We start from the raw sequence: 17,038 nt of genomic DNA, 5'->3' as shown, positions 1-17,038 counted from the left end.
GATAATGAAAAATGAAAAATTTTAAAAATACTATTTAATAGAATAAAATAATATTTGTTCTTGAATATGTAATTATAAACGTTTGACATTAATTTATTAAAATGTGCATTATTTAATGTATACATTGCAAAATATATAATTATTTTATTATTGAACATTTTGCGGATTATTTTTATAGTTATTTAACTTTCTATTTTAATTAAATTGTTTATTATTGTTTTGTTGATATTACAATTATAACAGAATTAAAAGAATCTTATGCTTTAAAATCGTATAATTTGTACGATGAATGGTGATATTTCTAATATAAGATTTGTAAATGTATTTCATCGAAATATTTTTAACTCGGGACTGCTTATATTAATTGAAAAAATATAAGAAAAAAATAATGCTCTCGTAAAAACTAAAATTGTAGGTTTAGGTAAATAATAAATAAGTGCGTTAACAAAGATGGATAACTAAAAAGTCGAAAAGAAGAATAACCCACTCTAATATTTCGTTGCTTATTAAAAAATAAACAAGAATAATTTATTAAAGAAGAGATTATAATTTCGGATGATTCAGATTCTGACGGTATGGACTCTAATATATATATATATATATATATATATATATAATAAAAAGTGCTAAACGTTCGCCAGAAATTTAATAAAATAATAATAATAAGCTTAGATAAAAATAAGTCGAAAAGTGTAAAAATTATAATAATAATTTTATTGTTAATAATAATAAATTTGAAAAGATATTAAAGAATCTGCGTGTTTATTATTTTATTCACTTATCGGTAATCTAATGCTTTATTTATTTATTTATTTTTTTTTATTTTTATTTTTTTTTATTATTATTATTATTGTTATTATTATTTTTTATTAATGCTTAAGTTCAATCACTCTCGATTGTCTCCGCTGCAATAAAACCGAAACATTATTTAGTACCACAATAAAAACGACCTGTAAAGAATGTAAAATAAATATGTCATAGGTATGCGACAAATGTACTCTTGGATATGAATAATTGCCTGCATTGTATAGACACTTAAAAGTACAATGTCGATCCTCGTTACCCAATGGACAAGCACTGAGTAAGAAATTCTTTTACATAAAAGAATATGTCTTTGCATTCTTGGCGAACGATGGGAGCAATCGTAATCGTAAACTTGTCAAAGCTCTTTATTCATGAAATGATGTGCTGCAGCCCCGACGAAAACATTTATTCGAAAGTGTGCTAAATGCCGTGGTATACAGAAGTTATGGCAAACAAGGAAATGCAAAATGTGTCGTAAACGTAAGATGAAGATGTGCTTCGAGTGCGCCATATGTGGCAGGAAGAGTTACACTTGGTACTCGAGTCTCTATGTGCACGGAAAGCTCCGCTGTCAATCACCGTTAAAGACACGACTACAGCAGCGACTGTAATTTTAAGTGCACGAGTCAGTGCGTCCTGGGGAGACACGGGAAACAGCATATCTTTGAGTTGAGCCGTATCTGGTAAATTTGACATGCAAAAAGTGTAGTAAAATTTGCGCCGATGCGTTGCGATTGAAGACCCACGTCTTCAACATTATCGTGGTATAAGCTTTTATTATTGCAAGTTTTGCACCTACAAGTACAAATGCCAAGATAATGTCAAGAAGCACCTACTGTCCTGCCACAAGGATGCTGTGCGAGTCGAAAGCATTGACAATATCATTGGAGGAGGTGAGCGATAAAAGATTAAAATCTCGAGGTATGAAGTAATGATTTTTCGACTTATCCTCGTATTAATAAGACGGCTTGTAATCGTCTAGTTAATAAATAAATTATACGTTATTGCTAAAAGTAAATTTAAATAGTCGATGGCGATGATATAATCACGATTGTTTTTAAAATAATTTTTTACACAAATGTATTTTTACAGTAATACTTTTTACAAGCCTTAACACGAACATAAGCACAAAAAGGTCAAACTTAACTCAATCTCGATCTCTTTATCCAGATCTCCAACATATGAAGAAGTTGTACTGCCCGGAATGCAAGACGTCCGTGGATTTACACTTAGGGACTTTACACCTACATCGATTGTAAATCAGGATACCACTACAAATGCACCGGCTGTGGTAGAGTATTCAAGGATGAGTCGTCGATCAACCGTCGTCACAATCCGGCGAATGCACGCCAAGCTTAAGCACAGCTGTAAAAGCCGCAATAAGTTATTCTCATTTTATGAAGACCTGGAACGAAGGCTATAAGAGTCATGCGGTAAGGAGTCGCAATATGAGTGGTAATATTCGTTACTTCAGGACTTTAAGATATCTTACGTGCCATATGCGCAAGCTGCATAACGAGAATCGACGTTCTTGCGTTTGCTCCGTCAGCGGAATCGAATACAAAACTAAGAAGACTCTTCAGAGGCATACGTTACTTGTCTGTAAATGAAATGAAATGAAATGAAAACAAAAAAAAAAACCAAAAAAACAAAAAAAAAAAAAAGAAACAAAAAAAAATAAATAAAAAATAATCTTATTTCATGTAATCGACGCTGCGTCCTGTATTGTCAATTTACATTTTTATTCGAATATTGATTCGATGATCGATAGCTGAATATGCTGGTCCAATGACAATACAATTCAATTGTTTCATTTTCTTATTATTATTAATTTGTAATTATCAATTATTTGTGAATGAAGAGCAAAGGATTTTCCATACAGAATGCGTTAAACGCATCATTAAATTATTAAAATTACTAATCTGTTAAAATTTTTATATATTCTACCAACATACGCATACACATATTGAGCGATTGTAAAAAAATAAAGATTTTTCAAGTAATTTTTTCGCAATATAGAACTGTTAGATAAGAAATAAATGCCGAATTTTAGAATCATTTGAGAAATGTAAATGTATATCGGACATGATTAATTTAAGTTAAAAAATTAAATTTTGAAAATTCACCAATGATATTATAATTCACGAATGAATGATATTTCATTTATATGAAATTTTCATATGAAAATTTCAATTTATTGATTTATATTTCATCCAAAACCAATTGTCCAATAATGTTTTCAAATTTTTTTATTACCTATTCGTATTATTTTTATGAAAATTTAGTTAATTGTAGACAGTCGAAAGTATAGTTATATTTTGACTTAATATAAACTGATTTTATTGTCTACATTTAATAGTGGAAAAGTTGAAGAGACATCAATAGCCGTTCGTTATTTTCCCTTTACAACAATTATTTGCTTTTACTGCAATAACGATGTATCTGTATTAATAAATTACAGATGTCAATGTGATGTAACAAATTTCTTTATTCAAGCACTTATATTGTCGACGTATATCAAGCAATAAATATTTCTTTGAACTAATTATTTTAAATGATACATTGGAATCTTACAAACTACATGGATAAATTTAATTTGGTAACAATTCTACTCTGAAAGAAAAAAAAAAAATATATATATATATATATATATATATATATAGATATTTTTTGTTTTTTATAGAACATGATGAATCATAAATGTGGAAATGTTTAGAATGAAATCTTGCAATTTCTTTTCCATCTATCTATTTCACTTGAATATCTTTTGTATGAGTAAAAAAATTTCTATAAATACATCTTAAAATGATATTTGTTAATAAATCAATAATGAATATTCAGTTTAAAATGCATTTGCTTATTAAAAATATTACTTATAGAAAAGATAATATTTTTGTCCAATACTAACAAACTAATAATTGCATTCGTTATTTATTTTTATAATTTCTGCTATTAATTCTAATAGGATATAATGATGTACAACTCAACAATTATTTATTATAGACTAATTAAATCTGATATCGAACAAGTATATTGCAATATCTATACATAATTAAAGATACTTAACCACATTATTTTTCTGGACACATAAATAATGCATTTTGATCAAAAGGTTTCGAGAATTGAAAATTATGAAAGTACATATGCAATGTAATATAGTAATGTGATTATTAAATGAGAATTAATTGATAATAAATAAGGTATAATATAATAAAAACATATTTTAAATTATTAAGATGAAATATATTTCATTATATTAGATATCATCAATTATATGTATGCGTTGTTTATAGTTAAAAAGTGTTCATTAACATTAAAAGAATATTACATGTATGACTAAATATTTTTTCTAAACCTAAATTAATTTTCACGTTATTTATTAATCAATATTTGATTATTTAAAGTTGTTATTCTGTCTTAGAATTAACTATATATATATATATATATATATATATATATGTTATAAGATTTTGAAAGATCAATGATGCTAATAATACGTTACAATAATATATTGATATACAAATTAAATTATTTATTATAATATTTCTATAGTACAGGATAGTACTTCTCAGTAGTGTTTATTAAACAATTATTATTCTCTATATGATATAGAAAAAGATTCTTTAACAGTTAAATAAATATGAAAATAAACCTATCATATAATGATTTATATTGTATTAAGATATATATGCGGCGTACTATGAAAAAAGACGATATGTTGTTTGATTATGATATATGTGAACAATATTTATCAATTATTATTTGCATTATTAATATATTGTAAATTAAGCTTACGAGTGAAAGAAAATTCGAAGGTCATATCAAATAATTTGAAGTATAGAAAAGATAAATATTTACTAAAATTTTGACTTTTGATTATTTTGTTCAATTGCATTGAATTTTTAAACAAAATAAAGCATTAGGAATAAAATTAAAACATTTTTAATAATACCTTAAATAGTTATCGTTAGGCTTATCTATAAATTAATGAGACATAAACACACGATTTATGATGAATTTAATCATTATAATATTTGCTAATAAAAATAACCGCTGAATAATATAATTATCTTAATGAGACTGTCGATTTTTAAATTCTGAAAAGAAAACACGTTCCATACAATCGTAGCCATTCGTTAATGTATATTATTTACTCATTAATTGTTAATATACTGATTAATCAATTCATCAATTCATTCCTTGTATTTTAAACATTAACTATATATTATTTTGAATGCATTGAGAATTCTATATTAACTGACACGCGTACGCAAAAGGTAATTTAAACGAAGTATGGTCATAAAATAAAAATGTATGCTTTATATGATAAACATCGTCGATGGATTACTTTTTTAAATTGAAATAATAGCCGTGGGTTAAAAATGTTTTATAAGTAGCGATGGTCGAACGGTAATTAAGGCATTGAAAGGTAATAGTTTCTTATTAAAAATATGAATTTGCCCAATAATAAGTAAAGTATTAATAAAAAGATCGATAAAGATTTTTCACATAAATATAGAAAGGTTAAAGCCAATTATTAAACAATCGTTGTGAATGTATTATTAATAGTTGTAAAAGTCGTTAACAATAGTCATTGATAATATGGCAAATAGCTAATTAGTAATAACAAATATAATATAGTGGACGAAAAGCAGTAACATTGTTCGATTGAATGCTACACTACACGATTATGATTAAAACATTGGAAAAATGTTTTCATAATCTCGAGAATAACATGATTATTTACAATAAATATAATATAAATAAAATAATATTCATTATCCTTATCGCATCTTTTATAATTAAGTTATTAAACCGTTGATTGTGTAATTTTGTAATTTATTCCATACTTCTCACCACTTTCAATTTCTAATAAATAGACGTTCTATGTAGTAGAATACGCGTCATAAAAAAGTGTAAAAATGTCAATACAATACGAAAGAAAAGGCATTTCTCATTGGAAAAGGTATTTCTGCAAATTTCAGAATAAAGCTAATATCGCTAAAAATAGGAATTTTTGTTTACCATTAAATTGTTAATATTATTCATCGGTATTCGTAATTTTATCGTACTTGCGAGCTCTATTGTTACATAAACATTTATCTAAAGGTGCATAAATATAAATGCAAGATTTTTGATTAATTGTAGTTGATAGAGCGAGGTGATCAATGAGCAATAATAAATTTCTTAAAATTCTGTTGGACACACACGCAAACACAAAATTCCTATTATAATTTTATAATTGCATATGCAATGTAATACAACAGTTTATTACAGTAGTTGAATTCGTTGAAATTTTTTTATATTTCGATTGTATGTTAAATAAGACGAGCATATACACGTATATGTACATATATTCAAAGTGGTAAATTAAAAATGTAGATTATGATTTTGCGCAGTTACAAAATTAAATAAATAATAATTATCACATATCGTGCGGGTAAGACGCACTACTACTACAACGATAAGCAAAGACTTTAAGCGCCACATTGTCTGTACGTCACAGGCATTGTTGATTATCTGTTTATAATTGTAAAGTTTTCATCTACGGGATAAAACGATACGTTATTAAGCTACTTTTTCGTATTTTTTCCCCTTTCTTTTTGATTACTTGATCGTTACACGACTATTTCATAAGATTATTATTACAGAATTATTCTATTTATTTATCGTCTCTCGTTGACAAAACGTGTTTCCTTCGTCCCTTCTTAATCATTGTCTTGGAAAAGCAATGAAAAACGTGGGAAAAGAAAAGAAAAAAAAAATCTCTACTTTCTTTGGACTGCAGAGGCTTACATTCACGTTACATGCGCCAAACCACGCAACGCAAATGCATTTCACCACTACGTCGCGTCAACTGTCTCCGACTCTCCGACTCTACGCACACTTTCTTAAATGAATATTTCGTAGTTGCGAAGGCGAACGCAATTGAGGATATAAAGTTCGCCAATGTGTCGACATAACGCTAGTTTTCTCAGCGGCGAAAGCGTCAATGAAATTTATGCGCGTACGCTGAGCCGAAAGATAGAGTCGAATTCGCCTCGGCCACACTATGCTTCCTCATTCGCACCTGTGATTTAATCTTATTTTACTTTGTTTTATTCGCTCTTGTGCCCGAGTTGTTGGGAGAGTCCCGTACGAGGATGGATACTTCCTCGGTCGAAGAGGTTAGGAAATTTCCACTTTCACCTCCTCTTCAGAATGTTACTGCAAAAGGTGAGTGATTGCACTTTTTCAAACAATTGCTCAAGTCTCTTAATGAACCAATATATTTAATAATTTTTTATTCGCACTCTACTTTTACAATCCCGATTATTTTACGTGTCATCGAACAGTCATATTTACCATGGAGAGTGTTTTCTTTACGCACCAATACACTTTTTATCATATACTTTCATATTCAGATTTATATTTCTTATCAGAATATAAACTTAACCTCAGGCTTATTTTATCCAGTAATTTATTCAATCTATTAACATTGTTTAATTAAATAATATTTGCAGATTATTGTGCGTTTGATGTAATTAACTTGCTCTCTCCGCATACTTTTTTCTAGTTGAAATCTAACAGTAAATCGAGAATTTCATTTATTTCATTTTTATGTGAAGTTACGCATCGATTTCTAAAACCATAAATTTTATAAATTTAAGCATTTTGTTTGATCGATTTGATTATATCAAAAATTTGTCATAGTTCAAATCCATAGCAATTACTATTAATTTATTAAAATTTTCAATCTTCATTACTGTTCGATTACAGAAGCAAATAACAATAACAGATCGATAGTTCTTTATTATTATTATTTTATCATTACGTTTATTTAATATTTAATTACACTACATTTTGATTTTCAACTTATTATCTGACCTCGTTGTAATGCTAACACACAATAATAATTAGGTATAATTGTTATTGTTTATTTGTTTTAGAGATTGGTCAGGGGCAAAATGTTATATCGTATCAAGATATAGCCACAAAATTACTTAGCGAAAGGCTGCTTCTTACTGCTCTAGAGCTTCACATGGAACTATGCGAGACGGATCGTGAATTGCCAATTTTGAAGGATTATTTTTCAAATCCCAACAATTTCGAATGTTTAAATATGAAGTCAGAACCCTGTTTGTCATTACGTAAGAATTCAAATCAATCGATAATATGAAATTGTATTGCGGTACTATTATTAATTCATACAGTCTTATATAAATATATTGTAAATAAATAAATGTGTGTGCGCGTGTGTGATACTTCATAGATGAATAATGGATGTTTTGTTTCGAACTTTATTATTAATAGCAAGGTCATCCAGTCAAGCGACATTAGATTCTCTCGATATGACTAGATATTCCGAAGATGGTGGTGGAGTAGATGAAAGAGTTGCTGTACTTGAATTTGAATTGAGGAAAGCAAAGGAAAACATTAATTCGCTACGTGCTAATCTAACCGTAGTAACAGGTTACATACCCTTTATTTCCTTTATTTTCTTAAATTAATATCTGATATTTTAAATTACCAGTTGTCTATATATACATTTATTGAAACTATATATAGTATTGGATAATTTTTTGAAAAAGATTGATTAAAGATTGGAAATTTATTTAAAATATCATAATTTCTTTATTTTATATTGGTTGATGATTAAAAGGTGTAGAAATCTTATATATATATATATATATATATATATATATATTCTTGTCTTTATACTTTGAAAATTTTATATACATCCTTTAATACGTATTAAGATTGAACGATTATTGCTTTATAGAATCTGAAGTAAGCTCTCCTGATAAAAGTTCCGATAAACACGGAGTCTTGGAGTATCCTATAAAGCCTCACGAACAACGAGCTGTTAACTATCTTGTGAACGAGTACTTGCTAGCCAATTCGTATAAGCTGACTTCGATCACATTCAGCGACGAGAACGAGAATCAAGACTTCGAAGATTGGCAGGACGTTGGCTTAAACATCCCCAAGCCTCCGGAACTATTACAGATTTACAGAGATTTTATGAGATCGACGGGCTATGATAAACCACCTTCGAGTAGCATCGCTGTACAAACCGATGACGAAGATTCTGAAAATTTGATAAAAGAAGCGGAGCTTAATAAGTTAGTTAGTGAACAAGCAGAGGAGATGGAGCGATTAAAGGAGCAAACTATTACGTTACAGCAAGAGAAAACGAACCTTCAGGAAATCATTACCAATGCTAACTTAACCAGCGTAGCTACAGAGGTACTGTAGCGTTTAAAATTATTTCACACGATAGCTTAAATTTTCATACATTCCAACCACTATTATTATAAAAGTTTTTCTTTTCTTTACATACGACAGCAAGGCAGTTCTGGAACAATTCAGACATTGAATTCGAGCTCAACGACACCTGATAAATTCGAAATGCTGGAATCGCCACCCCAGGATGTGTCGTCTTCGAATGCTGCACAGGAGATTGAAGAGGACGACAGCACTTCTATGGTTGTAAGCCTGGGCGAGACGGAGACGAGTGAACGTGATTGGACCAGAATACATTTGACAAGGACAGCAGATGCCTCCGACAGTACGGCCAGTATGATCAATTCGCCATCGAGGTATAAACAATCTCCTCTCCTTATCTTATCAACGCATTAAATTTTTAAAGTAACTAAAGTACGGCTAAATTTCAGTTGTTTTGTTGTTTTTTTTTTTTTTATTTGTTTTTTTCAACACTTTGGGCATTTGATTATTAAACATTTTAATTATTATTTTGCGATTAAAAAAAGTTAAGCGATCGATTGAAAATAAGGGAGACAATGAATTTTAAGGGTTGATAAATAATTGAAATTCTTCTTAATAATTAGCCATTCATGGGTTTATTAAATAAATTTTAAGCGTAAAAACATGATATGCCAAAGTATATGATAGACCAATGTTCCTTTCGATGGCTTGATGTTTATTTTTAAAAATTTTCATCCTATTATCTTGATTCGTCCAGACCAATTGGCTCGAATTTGTCCTTGAATCAATGTGCTTTATCTTATTGCACCGTTTACAATGGCTTATTGTCTCTCTCGTACATTCAACAGTCTCGTATTTTTAGGTATCTGCCGGCGTCCTTCCGGCGTGAAGTACTCAGGCAATGCCAGACCAGCATCCCCTCGAGCGCCATCGAGGTAATCGAGGAGCCCCTCAAGGGTGGCATAACGCGTGACACCATCGTCGACATTGCCACGCACACGCTGCCGCGTATCGTATCCAACGTCATTCTGAACAAGCGCGAGGAGGTCATACCGCTTCTGCTGAGCATCGTAAAGCTGCAAAGCAATTCGGTCGAGCGGGAGAAGTTGCTGCAGATCCTCTTCAATCTGCAGAAACGCCCCCAGGAGGAAGACAGGCAAATGATTGTCGCGGGTGAGAATTAATTCGATCCTGTCTCTCTCTCTCTCTCTCTCTCTCTCTCTCTCTCTCTCTCTCTCTCCTTATCCCTTAATTTACTCTAGATATTTCAGTCAAATTTTTAATTAAATTACGTTATTGTGTATCGCTTGGGTCAATTGATTATTCCGATCATTTCAATCGAGACAAATATCAAATTGTAATTAATAATGTCAATTATATAAATTTTTTATATACAGTTACGTAATTATTTGGACGTAATTACGATTTTTCTCTATCTTATAATTACGTAGCGCATGTCCTTACAAATTTGAGGAATGATTTTTGTTTCTTTATGAAAGAGCGATTTATATTTTCAAATTTATATGAAAAATCTACGTTTATTCTTCATAAAATCTTCGTAATACTTTCACACTTTCATTATGGATTATCCTTCTGTAATTTAATCTCCGACATGGCTTTAAAATTATTATAAATATTAAAGGGCCTACAGTATAAATATTGTCGTTTTAAAGAAAAATTTCTTTTCTCGTTATTGTTGTTGTTGTTGTTGTTGTTGGTTTTTTTTTCTTTTTCTTTTTTTTTTCTTTTCTTTTTTTTTGTTTTTAACAGATAATATAATTGATGAATATATTTAAAAGTATGAATTTAAACAATATTTTAAGTAATATCGTCGATACTGGTGTTTACATATGTGTTGTATCGACCGAGGTGGAATAGCCAAATTACCTGGATTAAAAATTATTATCTTTCCGTTATATTATATCAATGAAAAAGTTAGTGAAAATTAATGATTTAAACTTGTACAGAATGGTAAACGTATGACTGGGAAGAATTTTCAATGAATACTGTAATAAAAGCCAGTGCTAAAAAGTCATAGGCATAGTTGTTTATTCAGGGTCACGAGGTATTGCGAGAAAGTACAATTGCGTGTCTACTATTCTCAGGTCTGACGGTGATCGCGAAACTTGAAAACGAGCCGACGGACAACGAAGACGTGCTGAATCTCTGCTGGGAGCAGAGCCAACACAAGTACCCGGAGCGTCGTTTACTGGCAGCCGAGTGCTGCTCCGCATTGGCAATCTACACGACCAGCAGCATCAGGAATTCCCTGATGTTATCCATGCTCCAGCAAATGCTACTCGACGACAAGGAATCCGTGGTGAGGGTCACGGTAGTCAAGAGCCTCTCTCTCCTCGTTGCCCTTATGGACGACCCGGACAAGTACTTTCAGGTAAGCTAGTTGTCGATTATCATTAGATTCTTCATCATTGAAGCCCTTAATGTCGATTCAGTGCGAGGAGTTGGCTCTGACGGCCTTGGGCGATGCATCCCAGGAGGTCATCGAAGCCGCCTACGTTGTTCTCGTACCGGTTCTCGCTCAGTGGGCGCTGTCTCTCAAGCGGTTGCAGTCTCACTTGCTGCCCCGCATCCTTGCCAAGCTGAGAAACCTCCTGAAACCTTCTAGTTCACCGAGCAAGGACTACATCGACGGCAACAGAGCGGCCGCTCACATCACAGTCCTGCGCTACCTGTTGCCGCATACAGTCATTAGTGTTATCGATACCGAACCTGTTCGCCGCCGAATGCAGGAGAGTCTCTCGTCCCAACTACGTAAGTGCTCTCTCTCTCTCTCTCTCTCTCTCTCTCTCACTCTCACTCTGACTCTCACTCTCTGCATTAAAAGAAGCGAGCAGTTTAACTATCATCATCATCATCATTATTATCATATATATATATATATATATATATATATATATATATATATATATATACATTTTTTTCTTCTTTAACATTATTACTTATGTTTATGATTAGCTTAAATAAAAATAAAAATGAAAAAACATTGTTTATTTAAAGGATAAATTGTTATCGACAAATTTGAAAGAGTTTTTAATTTTGATGGGCAAATGGTGATTGAGCTTTATCATTATGAGATCTTTTATAATATAAGAATGCATTAACGAATTTTATAAATTTTAAATATAATTTACAGCTCTGGAATTTACGAATTTGTGTTGCTCGTCTATAGTCAATCCAAAGATCTTTTACGAATGCGAAGTGGATATGGGAATATTGTTAAATACGTTCTTTCTCAATGCCTGGAATGATTACACGTGGCCCGAATTAGACTGGTTGTCTGAAAAATTGTTAGTTTAAAAATATCAAAGTTATAAACTAACGCTTTATTAATTCATGTTATTTGTTTTAATAGAATACTCGATGTTATTGATATAACAAAATCTATAAATGCAGCGCAAGAAAATATCGTCAATGAATTACTTACATATCTTCAATCCTTATGTTTTGGTTTTGGAAAATATATTACACAATGTAAGGTCAGTTATATCCTTTGTAATAAGTCAAGCAACACGAAGCAAAATTTTTTTCGTCTTTTCGTAATGCCATGGCAACGTTATTATGTTATTAATAGAATTGTGGAAATATCATTTATTGTGAAAATGAGAAAAGAGAAAATCTATGAATCTCTTTTAGCACAACTTTATGGAAACAAAATAGAAAAATTGTTTTTCTTTTAATTTTTATTTTCATTATTATATTAAACAAAGAGATTAAATAATTATTTTCCATATATAATTGCGATTATATAATGACGCTTTACGTTTATCGAGGCAAAATTTTTAGAATAATACTCGAATATGAGTACGAATCGATATATCTTCATGAGCGAATCAATTCCCAATACAAATTCAAAAAATTCGAATACGAACAAACCACGTATTATATGCACCAATTTATTTAATCTAATAAATATATTTTTGCAGATTTTAACATATTTTAAACCTTACATGAATAGTTTGGAAAGTGAGCTTGCGGAAAACGACAGCAACCGAACTTTAACGAATCTGATGCTTATACCAGCATATTTAACGATACTCTCTACCATTGATAGCAATGAATTTATCAATGTTCTTAAGCACTATCTTATTGCATTATCGTTGCGCGATGAAGATTTAAGTGGCCTTCAAATAGCGGTTGTGAAGTATTGTGCTCAAGATCAATTACAAGAGCATGTACTTTCAGGGTTGTGGGATGGTAATTATATTTTTGTCAAAATAACGAGTATTTTTTTGTTATTCGCGTCGCATGTATGTTAATGAAATTAATTGTACGAATTAGTTTATTTGCCGATAATTTATAAGATTTATAAGTTTTGTCGACTCGTATAGCTAATGGTAAATGTCCGTAAGCGAGCAATTTCAAGAATTCTAAATTAGTTAGTTTTATTCGTTCTAAGCTTTTGTTTTGAATAAATATTAACTACAATTTAAAAAAAGAAAAAAAAGAAGAAGAAAAAAAACTCTTATCACTTTTTTTCAGGCGTTGTTCATCAAAAATCAAGTGTCAAATGCGCAACCGCGTCCTTATTTAACTCAATAGTTTCCAAGGTTTCGAATAAATTAGTTGACGTGCGAATAGCTCCAGCAATTGTTACACTCGCCAATGATCCAGATATGTAAGATTTTTCGCACAGTTTTATCGTATTCTTTCTTTGTACAATGAGCCTAACATGACTTTCATTCAATTCTACTTAGTGAATGATAATATTAAAGATATTAAATAATACCGTATAATGTAATATGCCAAGTGCTTTACATTGTACTTACCAAGTACTTTAAATTGAGTAATGAAATAATTTCCCCGTCTCCTACAATTCGCACGAAATGTTCAAAATACATATTTGTGACTTGTCGTTACAGAGTCGTAAAATCCATCGCGGTTCAAGTACTGGGTAAGCTAGTGACGGAAAGCGATGCGAGGGAAGCAAAGGATAAGGCACGCCTAACGTTAGAGACGATCGTTCGAGATCCTCAAGGAGTTTCGCCCGATCTGGCTGTGCCGTTGATCCTAACTTTAGCCGCCGTAGCTCCTTATTGTCCTCAGAATTACGTTGAAGACGGTACGAATCATTTGTATTAAATTAAATTGAATTAACCATCATTTTTACCCTTTGATGTCGGAAGATAAAGTCTTTGTATATCCAATTTAACTATAATACAATGTGATGTAATTAAAAGTCCCTAGACATATAGATATTTTAATATCGTTAGTGCGTTTAGCATTAAACTATTATGCGCGGATAATTTTCATCATTGTCAACTTTGCTCTCTCATACTGCAGTGATAGCTACTCATCTAGCTGGAATAGCAGCGTCCGCACTTCAACAGAGCCGGAGAGTCGACCTAGTTAACGCCTTAGTTGAAGCTTATTCGGTTTTAGTTTACTGCACCTTGAGCAATCAATGCATCGCGGGAACAGTTTTGCCAGGTCTGAAGTACCTCGATTCTCTCGTGAATCAAGTAACGCCTCAGCATAAGGAAGTTATGCGATCTCTCCTGCGCGAAATCGAGTCGAAGAAAGACGTGCCGAAACAGATGGACAGGTAAGATAACTATTAGGTCAAACGATCACGTACATAAATCGATCCTTTTCCCTCTAATATATGAAAGTTGTCGTAGGTCGGCGTCGATGGGCAGCGGTCTTTCTTTATCGGTAGCTTCGGTGAACGTCGGCCAGGGCGTCGAGGATATGCGCCAACGAGTCAGTAAGATATTCCTCCAGAAGACAAGCTCGCCGAGCATGTCGAGCATTTTTCGAAAGAAGTGAGAGACAGTGCGTTAATTACGTTAAGTAATTGATTGGTAGAACACAAGTGACGCTTGGCTCACGATTACGAAACCTGAAAATTATCAAGCTTCCCCCACTTTGTATTATACTACATACATAATCCGAAAAATAGCATAATTTTTTTATTGTTATATTTGCTTAGGGATACACTAATAGAGATAAATAGACGCCTACGGCAGTTTTAGTATTGAATTTTAGAATCGTACATTTAAAATGGAATGAGGTTGTTATTGGACTGATAGGAGTCAATTTATTGTTTCGGTAGATTGAAAGTCGCATAATGATAAAATAAAGCATTAACAAATCTAACAAAGAAAAGTCATAATAAATTATGAATTAGCGTGAGCGATGTTTATCGTTTATCGAGGGTAAAACGATTTTTGTGCCTGAATATGTTATTTTAGATGTTTAAATAGTTAATTCGTAAACAGTATAAAGAAAAGAAATGAAAAAGAAAAAATCGAGACAATTTATGTGTGAATTTTAATAATTCACTAAATTTATTTATTATTAATATTTTTACGAATCTCTCTATATCTAAGTATATGGTTTGATTAATGATATCAAGAATAATATAAATAAATTCTTTCATTTTGTAATACTAGATATATTGTTTTAACGGCTTATTTTGTTTCAAAACGATAAACGACTTGATTATTTATTTCGTTTCAAATAAAATAAATTATCAATGATTTGTTAAATTAAGCGATCATTTAAAAGAATTTCTTATTTTGGTATCTTTTTCATCGATTTACAAAACTAGTTTTTGTTGTTTTTTTTTATATGCATAATTAGTAGATGATTAATATAAGTAAGACACGGAACACTTTTTTTTTTTTTTTTTTTCTTTTTTAGATAGAACAATAATGATATCTTTGATCGGTGTTCATTTTAGTTGTGATTTTAAAGAATTGTATGAAGTTTGTATAAAAGTTTAATCTTCAATGTTTAAATGCATAGCGTTAGATTGAATAAAAATAGGGAAAAAAAATTTCGTTGTTGAAAAATTATAGATTTTTCATTGAAAGAGTCTACAAAAGTTGAAAGACGTATGCTTTATGATGTACTTAATATACATGTATATATATACAAATAAAAACAAGATAGAAATTTACAAAGCTAACGCTTTTTACAAATAATATTGGTAGACTGGATTTATGAAATTTATATATTTATTATTATGCAATGTGTATCGCTTTATCTGCGATTTGTCCAATTTTCATGTACTGTGAGGATGATGGTATTAGAGAAGAATAAGTGATTCACAAGACACATTACCAGCAAATAATAAATGAGATTTAACAAGAAATTTGCTTAATTTTAATGATAAAACATATCAATAAATGTTAATAATAAATCAATGGATTATTAAGAGTCTGAGAAGTGACGGCACTCAAAACTCATTTTACAAATGATTAAGGAGAAGAAAAAAAACAAGAGAAGAAAAAAAAACAAACAAAAAAAAAAAACAAAAAATAAAACAAAAATCGTAGATCTGTTCTTTTTCTCTCGCACTGTTATCGGTTCTTGGATTGTCCTTGACACCAAGACGGCATTAAATCCTTGATGAAGCGTCAATGATAATATTGCAGCAACGTTTTAAAAGTTTTAAATTTAACGTAGTCTTAAGGAAGCGTTCCCGTATCGTCGTATAAGATCAAGTTCATGAAATTAAGAGTAAATATTGTGCGCGCGCGTGTGTGTGCACATACACAATATGTATGCCTGTATATTTTTTATCAAAGATATTTCGTAAAATTATAAATATTTTTTTATAGCTAGACCACTTACTGACCTAATGTAAAATATCTTATTGACAGCACACCCTTTTACGTCTATATATTTTTGCAAAATACATATTTAATTATTCTAATTATTAATACGCGGAAATCACCACATAATTGCAATAGAATCAAAGTTACTCCTCTTATTTAAGAGAATTTAGTGTAAATATATGTTCGTTTAAAGCTATAAGAATTGTTACACTATGTAATTAAGAGAATTCTACTTTAATGCATAAATAATAATTAAAAATATGAATTGTACTTTTACTAATTTTTAAAAATAATTATTAAAAATTTCAACAGGGTTGATATATCTTAATATTCGACTGTTTATATTTATTTATGGAAACATATTAAAGTTATCTGTAAAAATGCACATGATCTAATTAATTATTTTTTTCAATAAAAAAATATTGTTAACTATAAGTATTATT

At 30.5% G+C, this 17,038-nt stretch overlaps 2 protein-coding genes across 2 annotated transcripts; both read left to right on the top strand.

Moving 5' to 3' along the window:
• Window positions 1-285: 285 nt before the first annotated feature.
• LOC105368360 (uncharacterized) lies at window positions 286-2,414 on the top strand. Its single transcript, XM_011507365.1, is given in 8 exon segments — window positions 286-292; window positions 523-573; window positions 872-1,164; window positions 1,248-1,397; window positions 1,399-1,487; window positions 1,540-1,697; window positions 2,229-2,260; window positions 2,262-2,414. Coding segments are annotated over 8 exon segments (933 nt in total).
• Window positions 2,415-6,678: 4,264 nt separating this feature from the next.
• On the top strand, window positions 6,679-14,818 carry LOC105367843 (lisH domain and HEAT repeat-containing protein KIAA1468 homolog). Its single transcript, XM_011506664.1, has 15 exons — window positions 6,679-7,020; window positions 7,734-7,934; window positions 8,098-8,256; window positions 8,567-9,033; window positions 9,133-9,386; window positions 9,875-10,185; window positions 11,118-11,404; window positions 11,466-11,784; window positions 12,167-12,320; window positions 12,386-12,509; window positions 12,957-13,227; window positions 13,513-13,648; window positions 13,893-14,092; window positions 14,314-14,575; window positions 14,652-14,818. Exons 1-15 carry the CDS (start codon window positions 6,948-6,950, stop codon window positions 14,797-14,799), a joined length of 3,366 nt encoding a protein of 1,121 aa, XP_011504966.1. The 5' UTR covers window positions 6,679-6,947; the 3' UTR covers window positions 14,800-14,818.
• Window positions 14,819-17,038: the final 2,220 nt, after the last annotated feature.

The sequence above is a fragment of the Ceratosolen solmsi genome, unplaced genomic scaffold (assembly GCF_000503995.2).
Source record: "Ceratosolen solmsi marchali unplaced genomic scaffold, CerSol_1.0 scaffold6, whole genome shotgun sequence".
NCBI classification, from domain to species: Eukaryota; Metazoa; Arthropoda; class Insecta; order Hymenoptera; family Agaonidae; genus Ceratosolen; species Ceratosolen solmsi.
The sequence above is the reverse complement of the archived record's forward strand: the minus strand, read 5'-3'. Positions and strand labels throughout refer to the sequence as shown.

Coding starts and splice junctions, on each gene's coding strand:
- LOC105367843 (XM_011506664.1), top strand. CDS start 6,948: ATGGATACTTCCTCGGTCGAAGAGGTTAGGAAATTTCCACTTTCACCT. Junction 11,785..12,166: donor GAGTCTCTCGTCCCAACTAC/GTAAGTGCTCTC, acceptor TATAATTTACAG/CTCTGGAATTTACGAATTTG. Junction 12,510..12,956: donor AATATATTACACAATGTAAG/GTCAGTTATATC, acceptor ATATTTTTGCAG/ATTTTAACATATTTTAAACC.